General features: G+C 44.0%; 1 protein-coding gene across 1 annotated transcript; it reads right to left on the bottom strand.

Annotated features, from left to right (window-relative positions):
* Positions 1-355: 355 nt before the first annotated feature.
* LOC118575732 (hematopoietic lineage cell-specific protein-like) lies at positions 356-27,082 on the bottom strand. The gene is given in 16 exon segments (XM_036176156.1): positions 356-476; positions 478-551; positions 745-807; positions 958-1,165; positions 1,601-1,720; positions 2,201-2,299; positions 2,301-2,413; positions 3,002-3,071; positions 3,644-3,699; positions 4,260-4,370; positions 7,987-8,041; positions 10,653-10,763; positions 12,727-12,856; positions 24,005-24,078; positions 24,599-24,682; positions 27,015-27,082. Coding segments are annotated over 15 exon segments (1,431 nt in total). The 5' UTR covers positions 27,015-27,082; the 3' UTR covers positions 356-413.
* Positions 27,083-27,556: the final 474 nt, after the last annotated feature.

Raw genomic sequence — 27,556 nt, 5'->3', positions numbered from 1 at the left:
CAGTTTTAGTATTAAACAGAAGGACAATTCCAATTTGTCTCTTATGGGAGGAAAAACAAGCAAAAAGCACTACCAGGTAAATCAGGCAGCCTAGGCTTCCCTCTAGGCCAACACACGGGAACACCAGCACTCAAGAGGGAGAAGAACAAAGCGGGGTGTTGGTGAAGGAGGCAGGACCACAGGATGATTCCATGAGCTACTCCAGGGAATAGTGGGCACAGAGGGAAGGGCCCCTGCCTCATGCCGGCTTTGCCTAAAGCTCTTAATGAAGCAGGAGAGGGAGGTCTGTCTGAACCTCAGGGACCCACAATGTTCTCTTAGGTCCTTGCAGCAGTACTGAGGAGTGGGTGGAGGGAGGCAGAGCCACTTTGAACATGAAGAACCAGAGTAGCAAACGACAATGGGGCTGGTCACTAGTGGAGCTTGACATAGTTTGCAGGAAAGAGTCCAAAGTGACCATGGCAACGCCCCCCCCCCCCACCAGTCTTCATCCACCATTTCAATGTCAGTAATGATGTCATCCGGATCAAAGGAAAGCTCATCACTTCCCTCTGGGGAGGAAGTTGAGACATTAAGATGGTCAGTCAGGAATCCCTCTGTCCCTGCCTGTGCCAACTCTAAGCCTTAGGGAGGGAGGAAATGGGCCCAGTCTTTTGAGCCCTTTCTTGACCCTCAGAACCCACCCCCTTTTCCTATGTATCGGGCCACAGGGGTACCAGGCCCTTCAGGTGGCTTCAAACTTACCTCCTTGGTAATCATACAGGGCTACAGCAGAGGTCCCTGCCCCACCAGCCCTGGCTGACAATCCTGAATAATGAGAAACAGAAACATCAATATGGAGAAGGCAAACAGACATGATCCTGTTGGGAGGAGAGGGGAGATTCCTCCTCCATCCCTGATGCCCAGAAACTGACCTCATTTGGGAGCTGCTCTGCCGTGCCCATTTGCCCCACTCACCAGCCTGGTAGGACAGAGAAGGGGTATTCTCAGGCTCCAGGACATCCTCATAGTCTCCCTCTGCATCCTCTGCCTGCCGATCTAGCTCCCCAACATCCTCATAGTCATTCTCAGGCTCCTGCTCAGGCGTTGCTTCATACACTGGCTCTGCCACCAGCTGGAGGCCTTCCGGGGTCCTAGGGGGCAGAGCTGGGGGCTCCTCGCTGTCCTGAGGAGAGATGTGTGGGCCAGGCGGATACAATGATGGCTTAATGGGGTCGCTCACACCCTCACCACTCAACCTCTTCCCTGCCATTTAGAAGCCTTTCCTCTGAAATGGTCTGTTCTTCATTCCCCAGTCTCCTAAAACACTTGCCTTCTCAAAGCCCCTACCCAGAAGTTACAGGAGGGCACTCAAGGTGTGAGGTGAGGGGTGTGGAAAGCAAGGCAGAGTCTTTGGAAAACCAGGGAAACATCAAAACAAGCAAAAGCACCCTGTTGGGATACCACAGCTAAGAGAACCAGCTGTCCAAGTTTGCTCAGGACCAGGGAATTTCCAGAATACAAGACTTTCAGTGCTTAATCCAGAGCAAGCAAAGCCCGATGACTGGCCGCCCCTATGCAGCCCCAAACATGAGAAGATGGGGTGGGAATTGAGACTTACCTCCAGGGGATTATGTGGTGGAGTCTGCGTCCTGGGCAGAGAAGGCACAGGGCGTTCCCTTCTGCTTCTCACAGGCTCGGTCGGTTCTGGTGGTGGGTGACTCTCAGCTGGAGGCCAAACCTGAAGAACACCCACCCGCCATGTTCTCTCTTATACTTACCAAGAACCCTACCAATGTGTTGTCTGCTAGTCCAGTACAACACATCCCTCAAGATGGGTCCCACACTGGAGGTGATGGCTCCTCCTCCATCTTTAGTTGGTACAGCAAAGGCTACTGGTTGCAGCTGGTGACCTGCCATCTGTTAGACTCTATTAGAGTCTCTACTTGGTGGCTTTGCTGGTTTTTTGTTTTTGTGTTTTTGTTTTTTTTTTTTTTACATGACCTGCTTCCAGGGGCCAATTATACATACTGAATCTTCTCCAAGATAAGTACACCAGACTCTGCTCAACAAGGAGACATTTGCCTTCTTTTTGTTTACTTGTTTGTTTGTTTGTTTGTTTACATGCTTATGTATTTATTTATTTTTGCCTACCACTTGGGCACCCGAGAGACTCCTGTGTAGGCGAGAGATCCTGGACCCCCCAGTACTAGGCATTCACCTCTGAGGAGATCTTCTTGGGCAATGGGACTGGCACTGCTGGTTCTTCCGCAGGCTCTGATGGCTGCTGAGCTTCTCGGCTCATCTTTACCACAGCCTTTTCTCTCTTGTTGCTGCCTGGCCATCTGCTGTGTCTTCTCTTCTTCCTCTTGCTTCCTCTTCTCCTCAGCCATGGACTCAAATTTTGCCTTCAGCCCATGGGCACCACTGGAAGCTGCAGACAAGGACAAGAAAAATGAAGGGTGTCTTGGATGGTGAGTGGAGAGAGGGGGATAGAGCTTGAGATCGGAAGGAGAGAAATCTGCTAAACATGTAGGAGGAGAGAAGATGAGGAGATGGCTCATGGAGGGGACAGTACGGAAGTAGTGAGAGAGCAAGAAGACCTAGGGAGCTGATGGTACCGAAGCCCCAGAGTCCATGTGACCAAAGGACCATTTGTCCTTCCAAAATTATGAGTCCTTGAAGCAGCATCTTTCTCTGTCCATATTCCTTAAATCTCTGTGTCTCTACCCACCACCATTCTATTCCCCATGCCAAGGGTCAACTCCACCGGTCTGTCCCAGGTAACACCTCACTCTTGTCTGTGTGTCTCTGCCCCTACTTCCTTCCTAATTCTACTCCTCTTGCCATCCAGTTGGTCTGGATTTTCCAGGGACAAGACTCTGGAACTCGGAGAGCAAGAGTCTCATCTTCCTTGGCTAATCTCGGAGGTCAAAAGCACACATGGGGAAGTCTTGGAGGAGAGAGAGTCAGCAGAGAAAGGAGGCTGGAGGACACACAGAAGGGAACCCTGAGGACTAACCGGCTTCTATGGGTGTGGTTTTCTTATACGCGGTGGTTGGGGCCTCCATTTCCTTGAAGCCAGCGGCACTCTGCAGACAGAAGAATAGTGTGTACAGTGACATGAAGCAGGGGTTAGTGATCCACGAGCCAGGACAGGGGTATAGTGCCACCCTGGGGGGCATCAGTAGCCTTGTAGTAAGCAACAGTTGGACTGGGTTCTCCAATATTATCCGGGGGAAGAGGTGGGCTCAGCTCCCTCTTTGAAAGCTCAGGGGACTTGGAATTTCATGTTTCTGAGCCTAGTTACCTAGAAGGAAGCAAGGCCCTTGCTTATGCTGGAAAAAGATGCTTATGTCTGATCTTGTCGGACAGTGATGCAGAGCAGGAAGAGACTTAAGACAAGTTTAAGAAATGCCCGACATGTCTTGTTGGATTTCCCTGGTGTCCAACTTTCCTCTCTTACTCTGCCACCCTCCACTCTTCTCAGTTAAACCTCAGGGTGTAGAACTCACGCATCTTAGGTATTAAGGCCCAACATTCCAGGCTCAGGATCCAGCTCCAAAAGTTCCATTTTTCTTCTGGCAACTCTTTTCTCTTGCTATCTTTCATAAACCTCCTTTACCATAGAGACACTCCTAAAACCATGGTGTCCTGTGTGTACCTTATCCACTCGGTCCTTCTGGATTCCATATTGGCCACCAAAGCCCTTGGCATAGTCTGTAGGAAAGAACATTCTGGAAGTGAAAACATGAGACTAGGATATAGGGAGTGGTGGGGAACAGGAGGGCTTGGAGATAGGAATGTGAGGGCAGAGAAAGGGGAGCAAATGTCAGAGGTCAGAGATCTATGGATGATGGCAAGGAAAGGGAAAGGGTGGGGGGGGGGGACTCAGGAGAGAAGGAAGACAGAGGTGGGAAGAGGAAACAAGAGAAATGACAGCCAGGGCAAAACAAGGGAATACACAGGAAAACCAGGCAAGCCTTCCAGCCACCCCTGCTGTGTCCCAAGGAAGAGCTCTCTGTCCTTACCAAGGCTGACTGGCCTGTGATACTCACACCAAGCCAGCCCATGCCCATCACCCAGCCTGGCACCACTCCTTCCCCACACCCCTTGCTCCTTGCCCCTTCTCTGTCCTGCTTCCAATCCTGCTGTCCTTTCTATCCATGTTGAGTCTCCTCATCCCTCTCTTTATTCTGAGACCCTGGACCAGCCTCCAGAAAGGAAGGAAAGAGGACCCTGTGCTCCCTAGTCACCTCCCTCCTCTGAATCCAACTTACCTCGCTGAGACTCATGCTTCTCTGTCTCTCCCTTGTAGTCATAGCCTAGAGCTGCTTTGTCCCATTTATCCTTCTCTACCCCATAGCGGCCACCAAAGCCATGGGAGTAATCTGCAATAGACATGGGAGGCCTGAGAGCCTGGCCTCGGGCCACTGGAACACACTGGGGAGAGAAGTCTATAGGACAGAGTGCACTCAGAGCTCAAATAGAGACGACTCCCTCACCTCCCTCCCAAGACAGGAAGATACCCCCAATATTTTCCCTTCTTCAAGGACAGGCTATGCATAGAGAATGTGAGAAGAGAACTCTAGGGCAAAATGCAGACATAGGAGATGTGTACTGTTCCTCCACCCCATCGAAACAAAGAAATCTCAGCTGAATATAGTAATTTTTTAAGTAGTGAAACTCAAAAAGGAGGAGGAGGAGGAGGAGGAGGAGGAGGAGGAGGAGGAGGAAGAAAAAAAGACGGAAGATAGGGAAGGATGAAGTAACCCTACCTCCAGAAAGAAATACAAGAGTTGGAGTACACAAGTTCAAGGGTGACTGTGAGCAGACATCATAGAAGCCCAGAGTACTGTGAAGTCCAAACTTAATGAACTGGGATTAGGACCTAGGGTCTGTGTCTCTAAAATCTATTCAAGAGTGGGTATGGGAGCTGGGAAGGAGGGTCTGCCCAGTCCTCAAAAAAAAAAAAAAAAAAAAAGTTTAGAAAAGTTTTGCTCACTTGTACAGGAAATGGCAAGGTGTCTTTTAGTGTCAGTTTTTGCCAAGGGGAAACTTTACCAGTAACATTTGGAACTCTAGTCCTACTTCTGGGTGTGGAATGTAACTACTCGTTTTTACTTCAATTATATAATTTGTGAATTTTAAGCTAAAAAATTAACTTAAATACTGATCTCAGAAAATATATACATGGATGGTGTTGGGAGATGAGTCAGTCAGTACAGTGCCATGTAAATATGAGGACTAGAGTTCCGGTCCCAAGTGCCCAGATACAAAGCTAAGTGTGACAGTGTATGCCTGTGATTCTAGAGCTGCAGAGGCAGAGACAGGGTGCCTGGAGCTTGGTGACCTGCTGGTCTTGTCAAATCTCTGATCTCCAGGTTCAAGGAGAGACCCTGTGGCGGCATTCCTGCTGAGCTCCTGGCCTGGCTCCAGAGAGCAGCCCCTAGCCCTAATCCTTCCTTTGTTTAACCACACCTTTTGTTTCTCTTCCCTTTTGTTTCCCTTATTACCCATGTGAATCTTGTCTGAGATTCAAGGATCAGAGAGTTCCCCAGGATCAAAGGCCTATGCAAAACTTGGTCCAGGAAATCCAGAAAACCTTGGTACCTGATAGTTCAAGTAATTTGCACCTGGCATTTGGTCTCTGGGAGCTCCTTTTGGTTTGCTTTGAAAGTATGGAACTTCACTATCTAAACTGTAAAAAAGAGTAAATAATATGCCCTAGGTGAAGGGAAGAGTGCTCCAGTCTTCAAGGCTGGACCCCCCTGCAGCCATGATAGGCTAAATTCATTCTTAAGATGCCTCTGTGTCTTCATTCCACGGACCCTCATGAACCCACACACTCCTATAGCGACCACACAGCTACAAAACCCTGTCTCCATAGTTAAGGTGGACAGTGTTCAAAGAAATCACCCAGTATTGACCTCTGGCTTCCGCATGCCTGAGGACATACATGCTTGTGCCAGGCAGTGGTGGTGTGGTGGCACACACCTTAATTCTCAGCACTTGGGAGGCAGAGGTAATCGGATCCCCATGAATTCTGGCCAGCCTCTTCCACAGAGCTGTTACACAGAGAAACCTTGTCTTGAAAAACAAAAACAAAAACAAAAACAAAAACCAAAAAAAAAAAAAAAAAGAAAAAAAGGAAAAGCAAAGAAAAAAAGAAAAAAGAGTTGCTATGGTCATGCTATCTCCTCACAGCAACAGAAACCTTAAGACAGAAGTATATACTTTCAAATAACTTACAAGTCAAAGAATATTCACTAGGAAAATTAGAAAATATTTTATACTTAATTAAAATTAAAATACACATAGAATTGGTGGAGTACAGCATAAGTTGTATGGAGAGGAAATGTGTAATTTACCCATATTGGAAAGCAAAGCCTACATTAAATATAAGGAAAAATGATGAGGAATCAAAGCCTAATATACTTTTAGAACATATAAACAATTGAGAAAATTAGAAAAGCTAAGAGTTATATCTTTAAAAAATAATATTGATTACCTATAGCAAAAATGATCTATTAAGAACAGAAAACTATATTCCCAAAATGAAAGTGACCATATCAATAACAACAAATTTTACAAAGGTTAAAAAGAACATAAGGAGGCTGGAGAGATGGCTCAGAGGTTAAGAGCATCAACTGCTCTCCCAGAGGTCCTGAGTTCAATTCCCAGCAACAACATGGTGACTCACAACCATCTGTAATGAGATCTAGCGCCCTCTTCTGTATACATAATAAACAAATAAATGTTTTAAAAAAAAAAAAAGAACATAAGGAAATATTATAATGTATTATGCTATCTAGACTACAAGTGACAACTTCTTAAAAAACAGTATTTTAGGGGTTGGAGATTTAGCTCAGTGGTAGAGCCCTGGGTTTGGACCTCAGCTCCAGGGGGGGAAAAAAAAAAGAAAGAAAGAAAGAAAAAAAAAACCAGTATTTTATAACCAACCTAAGAAAAAATAGAATAATTGAGTAGATTAATTCTATTCACTACATCTAGTGAAGAAACTGAACTCAATGAAAAAGAAAATTAAAAAACAACAACAACAACAACAAAAAAAAACGGTCCGTCCGTTGTCGGGTGGTGGTGGCACATGCCTTTAATCCCAGCACTCAGGAGGCAGAGCCAGGCAGATCTCTCTGAGAGGCCAGCCTGGTCTACAAAAACTACACAGAGAAACTCTGTCTCAAAAACAAACAAATAAACAAAACAAACAAACAAACAGAACCAACGACAACAACAAAAATGGTCCATGACCACGTAACTATGAACATCTCTCAGCCTCAGCCAGAAGGGGACAAGAACTCTCTGTACTCAGCTCAGGCCATAAGAAGGAAGTAACCCCCTTTATCACTGAAATATGTTCACAAATAAAACTACAAACCATAAAGGAAATAAATGACCATGAAGGAGAGTAAACTAAGCAAACATGTGAATCTGTGAACCTAAGACTATAAAATAACATAAAATATGAAACTCTCCAGCAGTGGTTCCCAACCTTCCTAATACTGTGACCCTTTGATATAGTTCCCCATGTGGTGACCCCAACCATGAAATTATTTCTGTTGCTACTTCATAATTGTAATTTGGCTACTGTTATGAATCATAATGTAAATATCTGGTATGTAGGCTATCTGGTAGGCAACCCCTATGAAAGGGTCATTTAATCCCCCCAAAGGGGTCCCACCACACAGGTTGAGATCCTCTGATTTATAGCCTCAAGCTACTGGCAGCCCACTCTCTGTTTCCTCATCAAAGGTGTGGATTAAGTTTTAAAGGTAATAAATTCTAGAACAAAGGAGAATATTTTATCTTCAACCAGGGAAAGAAGGGATTAGGCAGACTTGATCAAGCTCACAGCAGGAATTGGAGAGCCAAAGAAGCCAGCTCATAACTGGAAGTGAAAAGTGGCCCAAACAGTGGGGAGCTGAAGGCTGGGAGCCATGACAAGCTGAGCAGGCCAGCCAGGTGGCCAAGGTGCTGGGTACTTGCCTTTCTGAGATGCATGCTTCTCCACTTCTCCTTTGTAATCAAAGCCCACTGCTGACTGCAGAGGAGAGAGAAATGATTAGTGACCAGGTCTGCTTCCTCCCACTCTGACTGATCCTAACTTTCATTTCTGTCCCAGAGGCAGTTTTAGACCTGTGGCTAGGCTTGGAGGTTTAAAGTAGAAACAGTGTTACAAAGGAGTGGTCTGGACAGAGACCCCTCGGGATCAAACCCTCTTCCCACACTGGTAGCTGTTCAGCTTTGGGAATAATCCTTAACTTCACTGTTTACTGGTCCCTTTAAATAATATTAAATGTGTCTTATCCACTACAACAGTAAAAAGAGAGATCCCAATCATCTCTCTTCATTTGGGCTCGCAGAAAGAGAGGATATATAGAAGGAGAAATCTGGGAGGAGGAGGAGGAGGAGAAAAAGAGATGGAGGAGTGAGGAGAGCTAGGAGCCAGAGGAGAAGGAGGACTCCAGGGGCCAGCTACCCAGCTACACAGCAAGCCACTGAGTAAGAGTAAGATTTACAGAAGTAAGAGACCGGGAAAAGCCAGGCAGAGGTGTTGCACGCCTTTAATCCCAGCATTCGGGAGACAGAAACAGACCTATCTCTGGGAATTTGAGGCCAGCCTGGTCTACAGAGCGAGATCCAGGACAGGCACCAAAACTACACAGAGATACCCTGTCTCGAAATCCCCCTCCAAAAGAGACAGACAGACAGAGAGAAGGACAGACAGAGAGAAAGACTAGGAAAAACCCAGAGGCAAAAGGTAGAGGGGATAATTTAAGAAAAGCTAGCTAGAAACTAAGCCAAGCTAAGGCCCTGCAGGCATTCTTAAGTAATAATAAACCACAGTGTGAGACTTTTATTTGGGAGCTGGGGGGCGGGCCTCCCCAAAAGAGTCAAAACCAATAACAATATTTTGGCATCCCATGTTGGGTGCCATTTATTGTTCTTCTTAACATTATTTCTGCCTTTTAAGCCACAGCTGTCCAAATCAGCAACTGTGGCTCCATCACTACCAGCAGCAGTTAGGCTGCAAAGGACATAGCTGGAGGAAAATAAAGCTACAAAGGGAACTTAATTAAACCTCTGTCCTTCTAAAGAACTCAAGAGTCAAATGTTAAGGTAGAATTCTCTTCAAAGAGGCTGAATCAGCAACTAGCTGACAGGAAGGGTTTTTAAGGAGAGGTGAGGAGAAGTATGTTTGGAGGACTTGAGCAAGGAGAGGATTTGAGCTACTTGCTACTCAGCCTCTCTGAAGTGCAGAATTCCACCTTAACCTTTGAATCTTGAGTTCTTTAGAGAGACAGGTTTAGTTAAATTCCCTTCATAGCTTTGCAAGAGTTGGAACCTGAGGGGACAGAATTCCCTCTGGCTACACAGCCCTTGTGGCCTAATTGCTGGTAGCCACAGAGTTGCAGTTGGTGATTATGACAGCTGTGGCTTAAAAGACAGCAACCATTTTCAAAAGGACAACATAAAACATCCTGGGAGCTGAGTCCCTATTTGCTCAGTATCTATGGGTTTTGCATCTTAAGAGCTAGTCTCCTGGTCTCCCTGCTCCCCTCTTCCATTCCGTCCCTCCCTCCTTCTCTGGGAATCCTATACCTGAAGCTGGCCTCAAACTTTCTCTACAGTCAAGGATGACTTTGGACTTGAGGGGAGACAGAAGGCAGTTAGTTCTTGGATAAGCAGATAGTGAGGGAAGGAGATCCTGGACCAGATTAGGCTAATGCCTGGGTGCTTCCACCTTAGATCCAAGACAGCTTGCTCCAGGACTCTCACCCAGAAGAAATCCTACTATTGCTGAGGCTTTTCCTCACTGGCAGGCCACTGGCTCACTCCCAGCCAGCCTGCTGACTTCCTCCCCACCCCATTGTGGGCCACAGAAAACCCATTAGGTAAGCTTGACTGGGCAAACTCCATGTCAGGAGTTAATTGCATTGTGGATTACTGAAAAGGAGGCCCTGTAGAGTCCTGTGGGTTTTCTTCTCTGCAATTTTAAAAGTCTCCATCAGTGTCACACCTAGTCAGGGGCTTGCTGTTAAAATGGCACAACCAGCATTAAATGCATCCTGCCTAGACAAATTCAAGAAGTGGAGCCAAGCTTTGCTCCACACCCTGTTAAGAAGTGGATAAACCCAGACTCCCTGTGGAGCAAGCAGATCATATGCTCTCTCTAGACATATGCCCTTTGTAATGCAGGGGGCTCTGGCTTTGTGTGTTACATGCTGTCTCTGCTGCTATAAATCTTACCTGCCGTAGACTGCATACACACTTACCCTGTAATTCTTTAGTTGATGGGCAAATGGACTTGTGGAAGGAGGGCAAGCAGACAGTACATTTCTGATCCTCTGCTTCTTCATAGGATTTAGTATATACCACGTACCTGGTTTATGAGGTGCTGGGGTGGTACCCATACCTTAGGCTAGCATGCCACCAACTGAGCTACTTCCCCAACCTCTAGTCTTTGATTCTTGATCTATGGACACATGGATTGCTTAGGTGATGCAATTTGTACTTGTAAAATATCAATAAGAGAATTGCACAAAGACAATCAGGAGAAGAGCCAAGACTCAGCAGGAAATTCTCTAATGTTTTGAGAACCAAGTGTGCTACACATGACATTATTGTCTTTAAACACGTTTTCTGCTTACCTTGTCTGCCCGGTCCCTCTCAACTCCATATTTGCCCCCAAAGCCTCTGGCGGCATCAGTCTGGGAAGAGTGTTTCTCCACATCAGCAACATACTCCTGGCCCACAGCACTCTAAGAAAAATCAGGAATGGTGTAGAAAAGATCAGAGTGACCTTAAGAAATAGATGAGGTGGCAAATGGTTATTAGGATGCAAGAAATTCCACTGTGGGTCAGATCTATAACCTCTGACAGTGATGCCAAGGAACCCATGATGAGGGATGCAGTAACTTTCTCTAGAGCCATATGCCCATGCCATATTCTTTTTTTTCACGTCACTAAAGAGCCACTGCTCAGAAGTCTCCAGGATTGTACTGGAAGTCAGAAGACAGAGAAGAGATAGTCAGAGCAGTGTTGAACCCAAAGGAACGGAAAGAGAGAGAGGAAAAAAAAGGGGGGGGGAGAGCTCAAACAGGGGCATTGTAGAGAAGAACAAAGAAGCAAAGCCTGGGTGCATCAGAGGACGCTGACCTTTTTGACTCCATCACCCACGTACTTTTGTCCTAGATCTTTACCCATTTGGACAACCAAAGTTCAAAAGTGAATTCTGAAGTTTCCAGTGTATATATAAGATGACTACAGGACTGAGGAGAGACTCAGTGCCTAAGAGTTCATGCTCTCCAATGTGAGGACCTAGGATCAAATCTCTAGCTCCTACAAAAAAAGTGAGGCATGGTTGCATGGACCTTATTTGGAGTGGTTATAACCCCAGCAAGGAAGGGTGGAGACAGGTACATTCTGGGAGCTCCCTTCTCAACTGGTCTGGCTGCAATGATGAGCTTCACACTCAGAGGAGATCCTGTCTCAAGGCTGAGAGCTGCAGAGGAAGACATCTGACATCTGGCTGTGACTTCCACTGTGCACACACACACACCACACCACCGAAACCTGCACGCATGCATACACGAGATGCAACACATGCATACAACAGGCATGCACACATAATCACATAATGCAGTAAAGCAGTGGTTCTCAACCTTCCTCATGCTGCGACCCTTTAATACAGTTAGTTCCTTGTGCCAGCTGCAGTGACCCCCCAGCCATAAGATTATTTCATTGCTACTTCATGACTATAATTTTGTTACTATTGTGAAGCATAATGTAAATATCTGATATGCAGGATATCTGATATGTGAACCCCAAAGGGTTGCAAACTATGGGTTGAGATCAGCTACAGTAAAGAAAACAACAGGGGTTGGGGATTTAGCTCAGTGGTAGAGTGCTTACCTAGCAAGCACAAGGCCTTGGGTTTGATCCTCATATCAAAAATAACAATAAGATAAAATAACAGAAGTTGCAATATAGGCAGAATACACAGCATTTACAGGCAACAAATAATTCTATAGCCTGTTTTTCCTTCTCCACTAATGTTCCCTGCTTCTTCAGTCTAAGTGGGGCCTAGTTTTGTTTCTGTTGCTATGATTAAAACACCCAAAAGAAACTTTAAAGGAAAAAGGCTGTATTTGGCTACAGTTCCAGGTTTGGGTCCTTGACTTTGGGGAAGTCAAGACAGGGACTTGAAGGAACCAGTTATACCCTCAATCAAAAGAAGGGGGAGAAGAAGCGTATGTATGCTTGCTGCTTACCTCTCCATTTCTACTCTTCTACAACAGGGCCCAAGCCCAGAGAGTGGTGCCGCCCACAGTGGGTTTCCCACATCAGCTAAAGTAATGAAGACACTCCCCAACAGACGAGACCGAAGGTCAGTCTGACCTAGACAGTCCTTCACTGATTCCCTTTTCTCGGGTGGTTCCAGATTATGTGGGGTTGACAGTGAAAACTGTCCATCACACAGGGTCATGGTATACTTGGAACTGTAACAGGCCAGCTGCTCTAATGTCTTGATTGTTCTCTGCCATCTATAACTTGTGTGTTGAGATTGGGGGCAAAAAAGATATAAACAGCACATAGATACTCTGCTTTAAAGCCCAAATGGACACTGTATTTAGAACAAATTTTAAACCAAAGCACCAACAAGCTAGTACTTTGCTTTTCATTTTTTTTTTCTTTAAAATAGATCTCTCCTTTTCTACTCACCTTGTCTATCCTGTCTCTTTCCACTCCAAACCGACTGCCATAGCCATGGGATGCTTTAGGCCCCGACTCCAACTCTTTCTTCTTGAGAATGTCATGCTCCTCAGACACTTTGCTTCTCAGCTGGTGAATGCTGCAAGTCACCACACACCTGAGACTCCCCTCATATAGGAAGGTCAGCAGACCCCTTCCCCGAAAAGTAGAAATCTTTGGTAGCAAAACTCTGAGTCAGTGACAGGCTTGGAGTAAGAAGTTGGTACAATCAACATAGCCTGATGTAACCTCTCTAGAAGCCAAGATCTTGTGGTCTGTCATCTTTCTCACTAACATATCCTTGTCATCTTCAGTCCCATTTCTCACGTTCTCATGTGTCACAGAATAAATGATATCTATATACTTATAACTGAGAAGTTACTGCTCTCTCTCTGAAAAGACCTGCCTTCAACCAATTAGGTGGTCTGTCTCAAGAAGCACATAAAGACAGGCAAATACCTTTAGACCACAGTTCTAAGAGTCGACCCCAGAAAAATACTTTTAAATATGGCAAAACTTAATATCTAGTGATCGAAACATTCCAGATAATAGCAAAAACAAGCATTCTGTATAGCTAATAATTGGAAAATAGCTTAGAAAATTGAAATGCTACTTTTCAATGACACAATGGAAGTCATTAAAACTGATGCAGTTTTGGGTAAGTTTATTCATTCATTAGTATTGGTGGGTGGTTTTTTTTGGTTTTTTGTTTGTTTGTTTGTTTGTTTTTTTGTTTTTGTTTTTTTTTTTGTCAAGCATTAACATTCTGCAACCTAAGCCTGATGGTTTCTGAGAATTACAAACAGAAACAGAGCCACAAAACCCACTCATTGTCATCTGTAAGGACAGTTAAAGGTCCCATAATTTAGGATTGGGACTCTACCTCTGACAGTAAGTGACACTCATTCCTCTTAGTCTATGCTTATTTCCATCCTTGCTACCATGGAGGCTGCAACACCAAAGAGGGCAGAGAGCCACAGTCTATTTAGTCTGAAGATAAAAGTGGACCCATCAGCACCATACCAACAAATGACAGCAATGGTTCACAAATTTGGAAATAGGCAAGGACCCCTGGGACCAGATAGAAATATCTGGGTGAGAGAACTCTAAATTGTAGAGACCTGACATTGTGCAGTAAGCAAAGGTCTGCGGAGTAGTTACTGTCCTTGGGACTCCATAGCTCAGGCCCAGCAGAAATGGTTATAGGCAGAGTGGCCATCTCACAGTGGAGATGATCTCCTTTCATGAAGGATTAGACTCACCTGCTGATCTAGAGGGATAATCTCACTGACTGCTTTTTAAAAGCCTTTCAGCTTTAGCATGGTTAATTTTAGAGGACTGGCTATGAACCAGATGAAATCAATCCCTGCTGCTGGAGGCACCCAGTGTTCCCATGCCTCACCTGACCCCTCTGGCAGCTCTAAAAGCAGAAATCAGCAGCAGCCTTGGAGCTGCCTGTGCCTGAAAAGGACTGGGCTCCCAGAGCTTGTGAATGACTGACTGTCCGAGGTTCCCAGCTGAGGTATTCAAGTGAGAAATCAAGGGCTGGACACAAACATTGTTTTCAATTGAGAAAATATGTAAATCCACCTACTCAGTGGCAGGCTAGTTAGATTGTACCAACAGATGACATTATTTGAATGAAAATGTTTGGGGCAAAAAAAAAATTTACAAAATATTTTCTTTTGTTTTGTGTTTTTGTCCATGGAGAAGCAGTCTCATGAAACCCAAGATCGCCTCTAACTTCCTATGTAGTCAAGGATGGCCTTAAACTGCCAGTTCCCCATACACCAAGTGCTGGGATCCCAGGCATCTGTAGCCACACCCAACCGAAAGCCCAACTTCTTATTAATTTCTTTACCATATAGCTGAATCCATCCTGAGTAGGTCTTAATGTATAATCATTTATTAATCATTAATAAATATCAGTTACATAACTTGGAGTGTGAAGCATTGCCAGGCTCTGGGGACACAAATGGTCTCATGTATGGTGACAGTGGACAGACAGGGGAGACACAGGAAAAGAACACGTTACAGTCAGGGTGCCAAATGTCAGACCTCAGAGGTTTTTGACACACTGTCCCTGCTTTAAGTTTTCAAATGGCTTGTGTTGACACAGCAAGAGAGTCAAGCAAAATTCAGGACTTCAAACGCAAAAGAGGAGAAAGGACCATTCTTTGGGGCTTGATTAGAAAATAAAAATGAAGGCATAAAGCTGAATGAGTCTGCCTATAAAGTCTTTATACACAAAGAATATGGCCAGGCAGTGGTGGCACAAGCCTTTAATCCCAGCACTCAGGAGGCAGAGGCAGGCAGATCTCTGTGAGTTCAAGGACAGCCTGGGCTACAGAGTGAGTTCTAGGACAGGTTCCAAAGCTACACAGAGAAACCCTGTCTCGAAAAAACAAAACAAAACAAAAACCAACGAACCAACCAACCAAACAAACAAACAAAAACCCAATATGACTACGTGTTTAGAAAAGCCTAAATCCACAAAGAAGCTACCAGATCTATTAAGTACTCGTGGCAAGGTTACAGGATACAAAGTTACTTATCAAAGTCAAATGCATTTATCTACCAGCCACAAACATTTGAAAACTGAAAGTTAAAAGTAAGCTATATTCATGACAGAACATGAAATGTTTTAGGGGAACTTCAATAAAATATGATTAAGACTTGAACACTGAATAATGCTTCTGGAAAAAAAAATCTAAATTAGTAGAAGACTATCTCAGGTTTATAGATTAGAAAACCCAATACCACCAACATGTTTATTGTCCTCCTAGTGACCTATATCTCCAGTGGAATCCCAATCAAAATCCCAATAGGCTTTTTCCCCCCTCAGGACCTGACTACTTGACTATAAACGTATAAAATTATAAAACCCTGGAACAGACAGGTCCCTCATCTCAGACCTCAGGGAATTTCGAGGGAGAGGGGAAGGGAAAATTATAGGAACCAGAGGGATCCAGTACACCAGGAGAACGTGGCCCACAGAATCAACTAAGCAGGGCTCACAGGTCCTCTGCATATGTGTCACGGCCATGGAACTTGGTGTTCTTGTGGGGCTCCTAATAGCAGGATTTGGTCTCTGACCCTTTTATCTGCTCTTAGGACCCTTTTCCTCCTACTGGGTTGCCTCCAGCCTTGATGTGAGGGTTTGTGCCTAGTCTTACTGTATCTTGCTATGCCGTGTTCACTGGATGTCTCTGGGAGGCCTGCTCTTTTCTGAAGGGAAATGGATGAGGAGTGGATCTGGGGGAGAGGGGAGGTGGGAGGGAAAATTGGGAGGGGTGGGGAAAGAGAAAACTGCACTCAGGATGTATTATTGTATGAGAGATGAATTTTTAAAAAAAGATTAAAGCGGAATTAAGATTTTTGTATCAAAATACAATACAATAAGATAAAATCCTGGGACAGTAAGAAAAAATTTAAGGGGTGTACAGTTGGAGGCCTATTTGGTTTCAGTGACTTACCACACAACTACAACAGTCATTGCACTGTGGTAGCTATGCTGCCAGGGCAAACACATTGCTTAATGAGGCAGAATAGAGTCCAGAAATCCACCAACAGAAGGTCAAAGAAACCTGCCAAGTCAGTGGGAAAAGGACAGTTTGGATTGTGTTTGGCAACTGGATATCCATAGAAGATGAACCTTGATTTCAACTTCATGTAGCACATAAAAATTAAAGATAAAAATTTTAGCTGGGCGGTGGTGGCACACGCCTTTAATCCCAGAACTTGGGAGGCAGAGCCAGGCGGATCTCTGGGAGTTCGAGGCCAGCCTGGGCTACCAAGTGAGTAGACCCTGTCTCAACCAAAAGAAAAAAAAAAAGTTTGGTTTTGTTCTTGGGATGGGGATTTAGCTCAGTGGTAGAGCGCTTGCCTAGCAAGTGCAAGGCCCTGGGTTTGATCCTCAGCTCCACATACAAAAAAAAAAAAAAAAAAATTTAAACTGAACCAAATGTTAGCGATGATCTTCACAACTTTGAGGTAAAATTTTTTTTACAACAACAACAACAAATAAACAAACAAAAAACTAACCAACTAATTATAAAAGTCTTTTTATATAAATTAGACTTCCTCAGAATTCAAATCTCATGCCTGCAAAATAATATCACCAAGAAACTAAAAGAGCCATCATTACTCTTGAGTAAATATTTATAGAACACACATCTCACAAAAGATCTGTTTATAAAGTATACAGAGAACTCAGTAACAGGACAGTAGAAGACAGTTCATTTTAAAGGTGAGGAAATATTCCAGAAAGAAGATGGATGAAGAGACATGGGTCGCATATGCAGAACACTTAATAAAGTTTACTCACCCAAGAAATACAAATTAAAATCACCACATACCCACAGAGTGGCTAAAATTTGTTGGAGAATATTATTTTAAGGTGTGTTACTTTTGTTTCTGTTGCATTTGTTTAACTCTTTGAAGCTGTGTTACTGTGTCTGTCTAGAACCCCTGATGGTCTAATAAAGAGCTGCATGGCCAATGGCAAGGCAGGAGAGAGGATAGGCGGGGCTGGCAGGCAGAGAGAATAGATAGAAGGAGAAATCTGGGAGAAGAGAGATCTAGGATCGAGAGGAGGAGGAGGACATCAGGAGCCAACCACTGAGCTACACAACCAGCCATAGAGTAAAACAGACAGGTATACAAAAATAGAGAAAGGTAAAAGCCCAGAGGCAAAAGGTAGATGAGATAATTTAAGAAAAGATGGCAAGAAACAAGCCAAGCTAAGGCCAGGCATTCATAATTAAGAATAAGCCTCCCTGTGTGACTTACTTAGGAGCTAGATGGTGACCCCCAAAAGAGTGAAAAAACAGAAACTACAAAAGTTCAAACTACCAACAATATTGTGTTGGCAAAGACTGGCAAAAATCAATGATGCTAGCTTCCTTTTGGAAAACAGATTGGCAGTTTCTCAAAAGGTAAACACACACTGACTATATGAATATAAACAATTAGATTTTTAACTATACCCTGGGAAATATAAAAATATATGTCAACAAAGAGATTTGTGTTCAAGGGCTCTTGATAGGCTTATAGATGTAGATGTCCAACAACAGAGCCACGAATAAACACAATGGACATTATTTGACAAGAAATAAAAGACCAATGTATACAATGCTCTAGCTTGATTTCAAAAACATTCTAAGTTAAAAAAAAAAAAAAAAGGCCAATGCAAGAGTGTAGTCTATGTTATTCATTTACTGAAACTCTAGAGAGACCAGACTAACTACCCAACACTGACAAGATATAGGTCAGCATTTATGTGTGGACTGGGCAAGGGGGCACCAACTACAGAGACACAGAGGACTTTTAGTCATAACTGAAATCTTCCATGTCCTGACTGCATTGGTAGTTATTTGTAGTATTAACAAAATTCACCAAACCATTTGTTTATAATTATTACACATTAACAACTTTGATTTTTTTAAATAAGAGAGTATTAAATGAATGTACTCCTGAAGAGGCCCATGCTTATGCAGTGAGTATGGCATAATCAGCTGCTTTCAACAGAACAGCAGCCTCAGGGAAAGGTGATAGTTGATCATGGGAATTCACATTCCATTTTAAAAAGAGAATCATGGACATGACAAAAATGGGTTTAATAGAAATAGTATGACATAGTGGATAAGTAGTCAGCCCATAGATTCAGACTGAGTTGAATTCAAAATATTTGTCTATCTTATGTCTATATCCTTAGACAAATTGTTAAAATCAAGAATGAATATCTTTTCTGTGCTATCAGAACCACATTATAATCTAGTAAAGACAAGCATGACAAGACACAATAAATGTTGTCCTATATTCTCATGTTATAGCTTTGGTTCTTTTTGTTCTTTTTTTTAAAAAAATTATTTATTTATTTATTTGTTTGTTTGTTTGTTTGTTTGTTTGTTGAGACACGGTTTCTCTGTAGCTTTGGAGGCTGTCCTGGATGTCGCTTTGTAGCCCAGGCTGGCCTCAAACTCACAGAGATCCACCTGCCTCTGCCTCCCGAGTGCTGGGATTACAGGCGTGCGCCACCACCACCTGGCATAGCTATGATTCTTTACAGTACCCCTGTGAGGTAAGTAGGGCCAGTATTAATATCTCTACTCACATGGGTAAACAGAGGCAGAGTGGTGAAATTATTCTCTTTAATGCCCTGAGTGCTGGCAGAGCAGATCTGGCACCCATCCCTGGGCCTCTGGGATTCTATTTTAGTACTCTGGCACTGTGTTATTCTTCATTTCTACTTTGTGTAAAATGGTAGGACACAGAAATCAGGTAAGCCGCTGAGGCAGATACTTATAGCTATTTCTCAGTGAGACCTAATCTAAAGGCTTCAGGAAGCACAGGAAGGCCTTGTCCAGTGTAGTGCTGTGTGGTGATATATTGTGTACCCTAATAAAACCTGCATGAAGATCAGAGAATAGAACAAGCTATTAGATTAAACATAGATGCCAGGCAGTGGTGGCACACACCGTCCTTAATCTTAGCACTCAGGAGGCAGAGATCTGTCTGGATCTCTGAGTTCAAAGCCACTGTAGACTACATGAGATTGACTCAGTCTAGGAGAGAAACAGAGCCAGGCAGTGGTGGCACACACCTTTGATCCTAGCACTTGAGATCTCATGCCTTTGCTTGGGAAGCACACACACCTTTAACCCCAGCACTAAGAAGGAAGTGATGGCTGGGCGGAGAAAGGTGTATAAGGCACAAGGAGACAGGAACTAAAAAGCCCTTTTCAGGCTAAGGAGTCCTAGAGGTCAGAGGTGGTGGCTGTGGCTTGTTCCTCTGTCTCTCTGATCTTTCAGCATTGACCCCAGTATCTGGTTCTGGGTTTTTTATAATACCAATTAAGATTTAAGCAACAGTGCACATCACTGTTCGCTGGGCATTCTGGGAGCTGACTTGTTTCTTTTCTACAAAGAGAAGAAGATAGAAATCAAGAGTATGGTTTCAGAAACATGATCAAGAGTTTTACATGGTGATTTTGTGTTTGTTGAATCTAAAAGCGAAAATTGTGCTTATATCTTCCATGTTGTTGTTTTTCCGTTACTTTTTTTTTTTTCTTTTGGTTTTTCAAGACAGGGTTTCTCTGTGTAGCTTTGTGCCTTTCCTGGAACTTGCTTTGTAGACCAGGCTGGCCTTGAAACTCACAGAGATCCGCCTGGCTCTGCCTCCTGAGTGCTGGGATTCAAGGTGTGCGCCACCACCGCCCGGCTTTCAGTTTCATTTTATTTTATACAAGCAGACGAACACCAGACAAAACCCTCCAACCTCTCCCACAGAGAGTTTAAACATCACTGTTTGGGGGTGGTAAGGATGCTTCACTGGTCAAGGGGAAAGATAGCAAGAAAAGTAGACAGGCACGGGGAGCACAGCGGGGTGACAGCCCTTGACCACTGGGCCATTTCTCTCTACAACTGAAGAGAGATGGAAGAATCACTTAAGCTCGGCTCTGAATTAGAAAGCCATCCCCAGACTAAATTTATTCAAGGCTGACCTGAAAGAAACACAGTGGTGAGGGGCAGACCAAACGCCTACTAAGAACCACAGTCACTTCCTCTTCCTGTTTTGAGTCAGCCTGGTTGGGCAAGTACTCTCCCCTCCTGTTTCTCCTCCTCTCCCAGGGTCTTGGTGATTCCCACTTGACCATGAAGTGTGCTTAGTGGGCACTGAGCAAAGAACATTGGAGAGACTTTGCATGGGAATGTCCCCTGGAGGGCTGTTTGATGTGGATGGGGAAATTGAACACAATAGAGGGTAAAAGGTTTGTCCAAGGTCAGGTAGCCTGTTCCCAGGGGGATCCAAGCTTTTGTTCCTTAAAGGCCTTACAAATATAGACAAGTAAGCCTTTGTGGAAATATCTCCAACGTTCACTATGGAGGATACAGATCCAGTCAGTTTGATATGCAGAGTCCCACACCAAGTCAAAACGATGTGTGCAGTACTATGCCATGCAGCCCTCTGAGTCAACACCATTTAGGAAGAAGGAAGGTACCAGCTGTTGCATGCTTGTGTTAGGGTTGGGGATGGAAATGATGAAACTCGTCTGTTTTAATAGAGTATAGAAATAACATCACCAAAGTGCTAAGAAATATTAAGTACCAGCAGACACTCATGTATACTACTCACTGAATTCTAAACATAAACCTTTAGGGTAGCTGCTATTATCCCCATGAATTAGTAAAATGAGCTACTGAAACATGAGGGCTGACTACGTTCACACTGCTGGGAATGACAGAGCTGGGAACTGATGCAAACCCCTCCGGATGCAAGCTCTTCTAATAGGCTCATGGCAGGATTTTAGCAGTCCTCACACTGCTCTAACCTAATATGCAAGATGTAGACACTGGTGGGGAAAGCACCATGACAGTGTTTTCTCATCTGAGCAGTTCTCAGAACTCCAGAGTGCGTGGCCTTCACTCAGAAAAGGAAAGGGCTTCAACCTTCTTGGATCTGTGAGCTCTCAGGGGCATGAATACTAAGGAAGCATCTGGAAAGGCCCTGTTCCTATTCTTTTCCTTTGTCACACTATGTACTTTCCAGAATTGCTTGATTTGTTTAATATTCAGCTGGGCCTGGAGAAATGGCTGAATGATTAAGAGCTGCTCTTCCAGAGGACCCACATGGTTTGATTCCCAACATCCACATGGCAGCTCACAACTATCTGTAACTCCAGTTCCAGAGGATCCAACATCTTCTTCTGGCTTCCACGGGCATCAGACCCACACATGGTACACAGACATACATACTGACAAAAGAGCCATTCATATAAAAATAAATTTTTAAAAGAATAATATTTAGCTATGTAAGTCAAACCATTTATGTCTGAATGATGTTCAGTCATGTTCCAGATCTGCACAAACATGCACCAAGTCTCCTAAGACTATGGCTGCTGCAATGTGGTCATCACTGACACCTTTGAAAATCTAGGGGAAATGAGGTCAGAATATTGTTAGAGTGTGGGAGGAGGAGCTGGGCATAGAACTGAAAACTGTCTTAATCTTGCCATATTTAGGAGTAATGTTGAGTCATTACTTTCCAACTTCCATTCTTACTTTACTTTGTGTTTACTTTGCTACTAAAATATGGCCATCTGGGGCTTTCCAAAGCTAATAGTCCTGGTTAGATGGTGCTGTCTAGTCCATGGGAGAGAGGTACGTATCTCTTGGGTGCCAAGGACAACATTCCACAGAAAACCCTAGGTATGCTCATGTATTGTGGTGATACGATATTCTAAAAATATCTCTTACATCCTTAGAGACTGAAACTTTTGCTGGACCTGGCAGCCAAAGTTAATAATATGCCTTGACATCACTTACCACTTAAGACTGCTAGCCTGTTAAGCCTGACTTTAAGAGAACAATGTAACAACCAAACTTACCTGTTGTGTAATCAACTTTGACAACCTAAGCTAATGCACAGCTGCAACCTTAAGTTATGTCCTCTTCCGAGCCCCTGACCCAGAGGAACGCCTGTGTCTCATTTGCTGACAGCAGCAAATACGGAAGTTGAAAGCAACTTCCTAAAATCAATCATAAAGGTTGAAAGTATCCATTTATGGGTACTGGTTGCTAACCAATGGTATTTGTTATCTGGGTCTGTTGGAGCCAGTGAGCCAGTGATTTTATCCCTTGTTCAACTCTGTTGAAGATTTTTGTTAAGTATTCCTCACTCCTTCCCCCTCAAGTGAAGCTTTCTATGCAGTTCAATAAAGACAGAGCAGAGCCTTTTGCTAGGGAGATCCTGACACCAGGCACACAGTCACAGAACAGCCACACACAAGACAGATAGACACACAGACACAGGGACACACAGACTCACAATTCAGCCTTCTACCAGTCTAAGAGACTGAGACACATACAGCAGACCAACTGAGGAAGAAGACAGAGAGCATAAAGTAGAGAATTCAAATCTAGACTCTCTTCCTTAAACAAGGAAAAGTGATTCTCTTTCTTTCCTTAATGGGACACCGGTGCATTATTGGTAACACAGAGTCAACCGCTAACACGTTATAATCCACACAGTGTAACCCAGGCTAGCCTTGACATTGAACTTCTGAACCTTCTGCATCCATCACTCACCCCAAGCTACCTCCCTCCACCATCCAATGCTAGGATTACAAGCACAAGCTACCATACCTAGCTTTATTTGGTGCTGGAACCAAACACAGGGCTTCATGCATGCTAGGAAAAAAATTTTACCACTTGAGCTACATTGCCACATTTTAGATAAAATGAAACTTGGATCGTTGTCCTGAAGACTAAACATCATTGCTAAAATGGTTTTAGTCATCAGCTTTTCCAAATGTCATATTTCTTTATATTAACATTAATGGTCCCCAATTTCTATCAAGTAGTCCAATGCAAATGTGTAGCTCAAGTCACTGTACCAACTACAGATATTGTCCTTACTACAGCATTTATGGGAGAGGTCTTTCTTTGACATTATATTGATGCCTTCTCTTTTTGAGACAGGGTCTCATTATGTAGTCTTGACTGACCAGGAGCTCACATTAGACTAGACTGGCCTTGAAGTCACAGAGATCTGCTTGCCTCTGCCTCCTGAGTGCTGGAATTAAAGATGTGTAAGACCACACCCAGCACTGAAGTCTTCTTAACCCATTGGAAGTCACCCTCCACTCTAAGCACATGTTCTATATTTATGTGAAGGGATGGGTGAATGGCATTTGATAGATAATTGATAGATGATAGATAGATGGATGATAGATAGATGGTAGATTGATAGACGATAGGTGGATAGATTATAGATAGATAGATAGATAGATAGATACATAGATACATAGATACATAGATACATAGACAGACAGATAGACGGCAGATGATTGATAGATGGAAAGATAGATAGATAAATAGATAGACAGACAGACAGAAAGATAGACAGAACTTCAGCATTTGTGCCACTTCTCTGACTACCTCCTATCTGAACAAAGGAAGGGAGATAGTTAAAACAACAAACTACTCTGAGGGAGGATGATAGAGCTGTCCTATATAAAAGACACATAATAATTTATTATTATTATTATTATCAGCAGATGACGAGCGAGATGAAGTGGAAACACATGAAGACAAAGGGACACTCGGAGACAGTGTCTAGAGTAAATAAATAAACACCAGGATTCACAGACATGGCTATTTTCGTGCCACACGTGCCCCAGAGCCTGCAGGTTTTTCATCAGCTCTTCAGGGGACACACCTCCCCTCCCAGTTCTTCCGGCACCTACTTGATGTGCTCTGTGCGTCCAGAGCCTTCGATGGTCTTGGCTCCCCACCGTTGCTCTTTCTCAGAGATGTCATTCTTAAAAAGACAGCATGCAACACCGTCAGCAAGAAATGTGCTATGTTGCAAGGAGCCTCACAATCGACCCTCACCCTCTCTGTCCCCTGCATTGCTCTCACTCATAGCTGCAGTTATCCTATTCTCAACCCCACATGAGAATTAAAACTCAGCTAGTGATCCTTGACAGGTCCCTCCTTACTCTGAATCACTGTAGGTCAACTCTTTGCTCTGTAGGTCTCCCATGACATTTCAAATCATGTATCACAGGCCAGAAGAGTTCCAGGTTCAACTGATCCTCAACTTCAGGACAGAGTGACCTAGCCCCTCAATTTCACTATCAAATGCACTCATACCTGTGTCCTTCTATGCTCATCACCAGTTACCATGCATTTTAATAATGACAGCTAATGGTTCTGCCCATCTGTCTCACCGTGAAGACTATCCTAATCTCAGCTAGTCCTTTCTAAGCCCCCTCAAAGGTCAGAGTGGCTGAGATGCACCCCCACATTGTCCAAGCAAGGCTTACTTCCTTACTTACCACAAAGTCAGGGTCTGTGTCCCAGTCATCACCCTGGGTCTCCACGGAAACAGATACATCATGCCCCACTACAGACTTCCACATCTGAGGGTGATGGATGATGGAAATAATTAGGAATGAAAACAGAATTGAGAGAAAGGATGATAAGTATGCCGAAGTCAACTGTATAGGAATTGGATGTTTCTTGCCCTTCTTAGACGAAAACAAGAGCTGAAACAAAGCTGATAGAAGTTCTAGAGGAACTTCTCAGTTAGAAGAGAAAGGAGTGGGATTTATTTAAGAGTTTGAGTCCACCCACATCTGCAGAGACGTCCATACAGACGTAGGTAACAGTCAACAACCTCTATCAAAGTGCCAGGGCTGTTCACAATGTAGGGGTGACCAGTGGTCATAAGATACTCACTACAGGATTGTGGTGGCTTTTCCCTCAGATTTCTCCATGGTTTCCTTTCTAGCTGTGAAGACATAAATGAGTCCAGTGTCCTTCCTGTCTATAATCTGCTTAGCTACATTGAAAAAAATTTTCACCTGTCCATGGAATACTGTCCCACATTCACTCTAAGACTGGTCACTTACTGCACAGGGGTAGATCATCAGTAGGGAAAACTGTTTGAAATATCCACACTGGTTGATGCATGGGAAACATTAAATGACAGGAATCTCAATTTTCTAAGAAAGAAAATACCAATGCTGTATGTTTTATCACTCAATTAAAAATATTGTCCAACTACACTTAAAAAGATAAATATTCAAACACAGCATGTAACAAGTCCCTTTTTTGGAACACAGTGTGGAATTTACCAACCAAGTAAACATTACAGAAGTCTTTGGAGAAGACTAGTTTGATGGGGTATCAATCATTCCTCCACTGGACACCCATGTTTTATTGAGCCTTGCCAAGTGAGCGTGAGGAAGACCTGTCTAGTCACACTGTGGGCTTCTGAACAGAGATGTAGAGAGGTAACAAGGGATGATGCCCATCTGCCCTGGTAGCCTTTGGGACTTCCTGGTTCAGCTCCTACCTACTTGCTAGCAAGTCCCTGCTCATCCTTCTTTCTCAGGAACCTCCACTACCAGGAGGCCTTCCTGGTGTTCATCACTTCCTCCTAAAGGAGACCCTCTTCAACTACCCATCCAAGGGCTCTGTCTATCTAGGTTTCCACTTTCTAGATTCACCTGGAAACCTCCACCCTTGCCCCTATTTTCTGGTAACCCCTAGAAGATCATCCATGGGGAAATCTGAGGTAGGTGGGTTAGAGATGTGTTAAGGGGCAATGGGGGAAGTGGGGAGTTAACCAGGCCAAGAGTCTGGTGAGCTACTAAGAACAATTCCTTCCCTACTTGGCAATAGCTACTGATAGGGGTTAGAACAGGTAAAGATGACCTGTGAACCACATCCTTATGGCCTCTGTTTGGCATGTCCTGGCTTTGAGGCTGCCCTGCAACACAGGGAAACTGGAAAGAAGAAGTCAACTATATTCATGAGCAATAAGGAAGCAGCGAGGTCCGATGGTCTCATCCTCTGTCCTTCTATCTCCCAACCCCACCCCGGGCATCAGCCCATCTCTCCCATCAGCCCCTCATACTCACTTTTAAGATAAAAATAATTTAATATGCTTGTACTATTGATAACTAGTCAAGAACATGGCCAACTTGAAGTAGAAGGCTAGAGAATAATATGGTGAAGGACAGAGAATGCCAGGCACATCCAGTGCCTGAGGACAGTGTTATCTTATGGCATCAACAGTCCATAGACACCTCGGTAATATAACAGCCCCTGTGGGACCACAGCCAGTTACGCAACACAGTATACATCACTTAACCAGATACTACACTAAGCAATTCACAATTATTAAATTCTTTGACAGATCACTGATTACTGTGATTTTGTTCCCCAATGTTAAATAGTGAAGAGTTTATAGCTGCCTGTCTCTGACACTCTGGGATTCCCACAAACAGAGAGTTACCCTCGCTGAATAATCAAGCTTGCATTTGGCTCCTAAAAGCACTTGGCTCAGCACCAGTGTTCACATGGGGTTAATTCCTGTTCCCTTACATTTCCCATGTGCATTTTGTGTCCCTGCTAGACGATACAAAAGTCCACTTTGTGTTTTTAGTTTCATGCCCAGGGGCAGCCAGTCCTTAGAGTGGGCTGTGTACAACATCAGTAGAACTCAGGGCACACTTGCCTGGACCCACAGTCCTAGATGGCTGATCAATCATGTTTCCTGAGTGCAGGCCATTTCCTTGGTCCTCTCTTCAGATGCTCATTGCCAACCACAGCCCAGGCCTTATGGCCATCAGAAGTTCAACACCTATTGGCAGGGCCCTCCCTCGACAAGAACTAAGTGCTATGCAGATTTCTCTTCCACAGGGCCCTGTGCTCCCCAAGTCTCCCAGAGCTCCCAGTACCCACCTTTACTACTGTTTGTGCGAGCTCGCAGCTCTGGCTCTTCAAGTCCACACCCGGCAGCCTCTCCAGCTGCTGGCACTTCAGGGCAAGAAACTGAGCAGCTGCTTCAGTTCCGTTTTCAGGTTTTCTGTCATTTCCTGCCACACTGTCCTCACAGCCACTTCCTGGAGTTTGAGTCAGTTCCTTAAGCGTTAGGTACTTTATAGGGTTAAGTGATTCTGTGTCTCGTATTTTGAAACTTTTTTTTTAGGTCATGGGATAGTTATAAAAATGACCGCCGAGCCACATCCCTAACAGTTAAGACAGGTTCAAGAATGTTGTAGGACCACTCTGTGTCCTACATAGGGCAGTTGCACCTAAGATAGTAAAAGAATTCACAACGGGCCAGGTAGGTATGGTAGCCAACATCTGTGATCCCAGCACTAAGGGGTAGCCTGGGCTCCAACATGGTTGTAGAGGCCAGGTCTCAGGGAGGAAAACAAAAACATAACATCTGATATAGGCTGCAGCAATCAAGAAAGGCTTAGTGGGATACTGATCTGTAT

This window comes from Onychomys torridus, unplaced genomic scaffold, assembly GCF_903995425.1.
Source record: "Onychomys torridus unplaced genomic scaffold, mOncTor1.1, whole genome shotgun sequence".
NCBI lineage: Eukaryota > Metazoa > Chordata > Mammalia > Rodentia > Cricetidae > Onychomys > Onychomys torridus.
This window is presented reverse-complemented; position numbering and strand designations above follow the sequence as displayed.